We start from the raw sequence: 2,500 nt of genomic DNA, 5'->3' as shown, positions 1-2,500 counted from the left end.
CACGAATCTCCAACGTTAACTCCCTTTTTCCCCTTCTTCCAAGGTAGCTGAACACAGTATTGTGATTTTTTGTAGACTTGACCCAAAAGCACACGCTCAACTTGGTTAGGGGGTGCATAATTCTACGTCCTTGAACATAATTTGCTTGCAGTCCGGGTGAAGGAAAATATAAGTTGAAATCTAGAGGGAAAAGGTGCAGTTGGTTTACAATGATATAATTTATATCTCGGCAAATTCCAGTTCTTCGATGATACGCTATTCTAAGAGTAGCCAGTAAAGTTCCATGCAAACCTTAAGCTGACCGGTTTGGTAAGTTTGCATGTTGGTCATTGGACTCATGCGCGAGAGGTCGGGAAGTCCGCTTGGAATATAAACCGTTAGCCCTTATTATACGGTAATAGGCCATTTCCGAGTTGCTGTTTGTCTCGGTTTCAAAGCGAGTCTTGGTGCTCAACTATTGTAAGGGAAATGAGTTTGATTTGCATAAGAATACGCAACTTATTTCCATTTGAATGGTTGTGCACTAGGACTCGCTTTGAAACTGAGGCATGCAGCAACTCGGAAGTGGACTATTAGCCAATATTGGCTAATTGTGAAATTCTGTTGGAAAAAAGATCCCACACATTCAACTCAGAGTGCTTTCTGTTCGGTCTGGCCATCTAGGGAACACTAATTAGAGCTTTCTTCGCGTCCATTGGAAAAGGACAGAATTTTATGGCTGTTTTTACAGATTCTGAAGTGGATTCATATACAGATAAAGAATGATAAACGCGTGTTTACAAACCGCAAGCACTAGGCCGTACGTATACATAAAATAGTAACGCTGTATTCCGACGCAGCTCAAAAGTTTCTTTAGAAACTAGCACTTCATTCGTCTATTTATACATCCTCAGTCGAGAATTTGGAATTTGAACCTGGGATAACCCACAACAATCCCATGGCAGTCGGGCGACCAGAACTGGAAGTAAACCTGGCCTCTCTGGATTCGAAGTGTGTGCCCTAACCACCTAGCCACGTGGTCTCCCAAAAAACTCTTCTTCATTAGCAATCCTTCACCCATGCTCTCTTTCAACCTACCTGCTCGTGGCTTGTTTCTTTTTGACAAGGGATTGCATGTGTCATCAAACTGAAAAGAGAGTGCATTATTTATGAAAGACTCATGAATATGGTGTTTGGGAAAGGTAGCAAGGTTACCCATTCGACAAAATGGCGGACCTTAGGCAAAGATTATTCTTTCCCTAATTATTATATTTTAATTCTTCTTTTTCATTTAAGTTTGACTGCTGTATTGTTGCTGACAGTCGATATTTATGTGACACTACTTTGGGAAGTGAAGACGCGGCGGTCGGTGGCAAAAAATTATGTCAGCTAGCTCAAACCATCCACAGACCGGCGGAATGAATAACACCTTTGGTGTGGTCAAATAAACGATTTCAGTAATTGTATGTCAGGTCTGCCAAGCATTAATTAACATTTTATCTAGGACCAAAGTATATTGGCCTGCCGAAAACGGAGGAGGAAATGAGCTAACTTCCAGTCAAATTTGGAATCAAGACCCCAAGCGTTCGGTTTTGTCAATGGGAGTCATATCCCCATTCAACAACCTATAAAAAATTTTCATGTCGATTTATCGTTAAGGATGAAATACACTCTAAACCGTGTAGAGAATCTGTAAATAAAAGCCGGAAGATTTAGAGATGTTGATTACAGATGGCCGGGCACTCACGGTACATGTCGCTGGAGTTTTCGGTAACCTAGCATCAACTCAATGTTTTGGGAATGGCGCACTTAGGGCGCGTTCGATTGACCCTATTCCGGAATAAGATTATGTGAAGTGATGATTATATGTTTGGCGCGTTTCAAAGCACCAAAGACAATAAAAGTATGTTTAAAATAGCATTTTAGCAGATGTTTGACAATTTTAATGTGAATCTCCGAATAATATAAAAACGAAGGATTTTTAACTTATATTCCATGTATTCCTATTCCGGAATACGGTCAATCGAACGCACCCTCAAGTCTTCCGTAGAGAACACTTCTTCTGCTAACACTAACATTTCAAACGAAGGAGAGAACAAGTGATCCTCGCACTTTATCTGGAAAATTTAAGTATACTAATTGTCTCTTAGAGAAACCTGAAAATTTCAGTATTATGCGTGTACCCGTATGTTTAAAAGGTCAATAACTGATTCGTATGCATTATTTTATACATTTAGATCTAACTTGTTCCCTTTTAGTGAGGTCTTTGAATTACATTTAGAATGTGATCAAATTTTCTCAATGGCCATGACCATGACTGGGTTTTGTAACTTTTTATAGTAAAACTGGGAAAAGTCATTATTTTTTCGAGAAAAAAAAAATATCGCTACATATATAGTATAATCAAGCCGGAATGGCATCCCACCTTCGTTTCCACAATCTGTTGAAATACTGCTCCAGAAGAGAAAACAAGAGTTTCTGTGAAACATATGTCGTCTAATCCACAATCAATCATTTGGCA

The 2,500-nt window shown here is 39.4% G+C and overlaps 1 protein-coding gene across 1 annotated transcript in view; it reads right to left on the bottom strand.

The window, feature by feature from the left end:
- LOC137980266 (neuronal pentraxin-1-like) overlaps positions 1-2,500 on the bottom strand; it is a 6,446-nt gene that overhangs the window by 3,657 nt on the left and 289 nt on the right. The window contains exons 1-3 of the mRNA XM_068827665.1: positions 2,405-2,500; positions 1,078-1,126; positions 1-180 (exon numbers count right to left, since the gene is read on the bottom strand). The exon at positions 1-180 is cut by the window's left edge and continues 37 nt beyond it; the exon at positions 2,405-2,500 is cut by the window's right edge and continues 289 nt beyond it. Coding sequence (XP_068683766.1) covers positions 1-180; positions 1,078-1,126; positions 2,405-2,500 — 325 coding nt within the window. The remainder of the gene's footprint in view (positions 181-1,077; positions 1,127-2,404) is intronic.

This window comes from Montipora foliosa, chromosome 1 (genome assembly GCF_036669935.1).
Source record: "Montipora foliosa isolate CH-2021 chromosome 1, ASM3666993v2, whole genome shotgun sequence".
Classification (NCBI taxonomy): domain Eukaryota; kingdom Metazoa; phylum Cnidaria; class Anthozoa; order Scleractinia; family Acroporidae; genus Montipora; species Montipora foliosa.
Note: the sequence above shows the minus strand (reverse complement) of the source record. Positions and strands in the feature narration are given on the sequence as shown.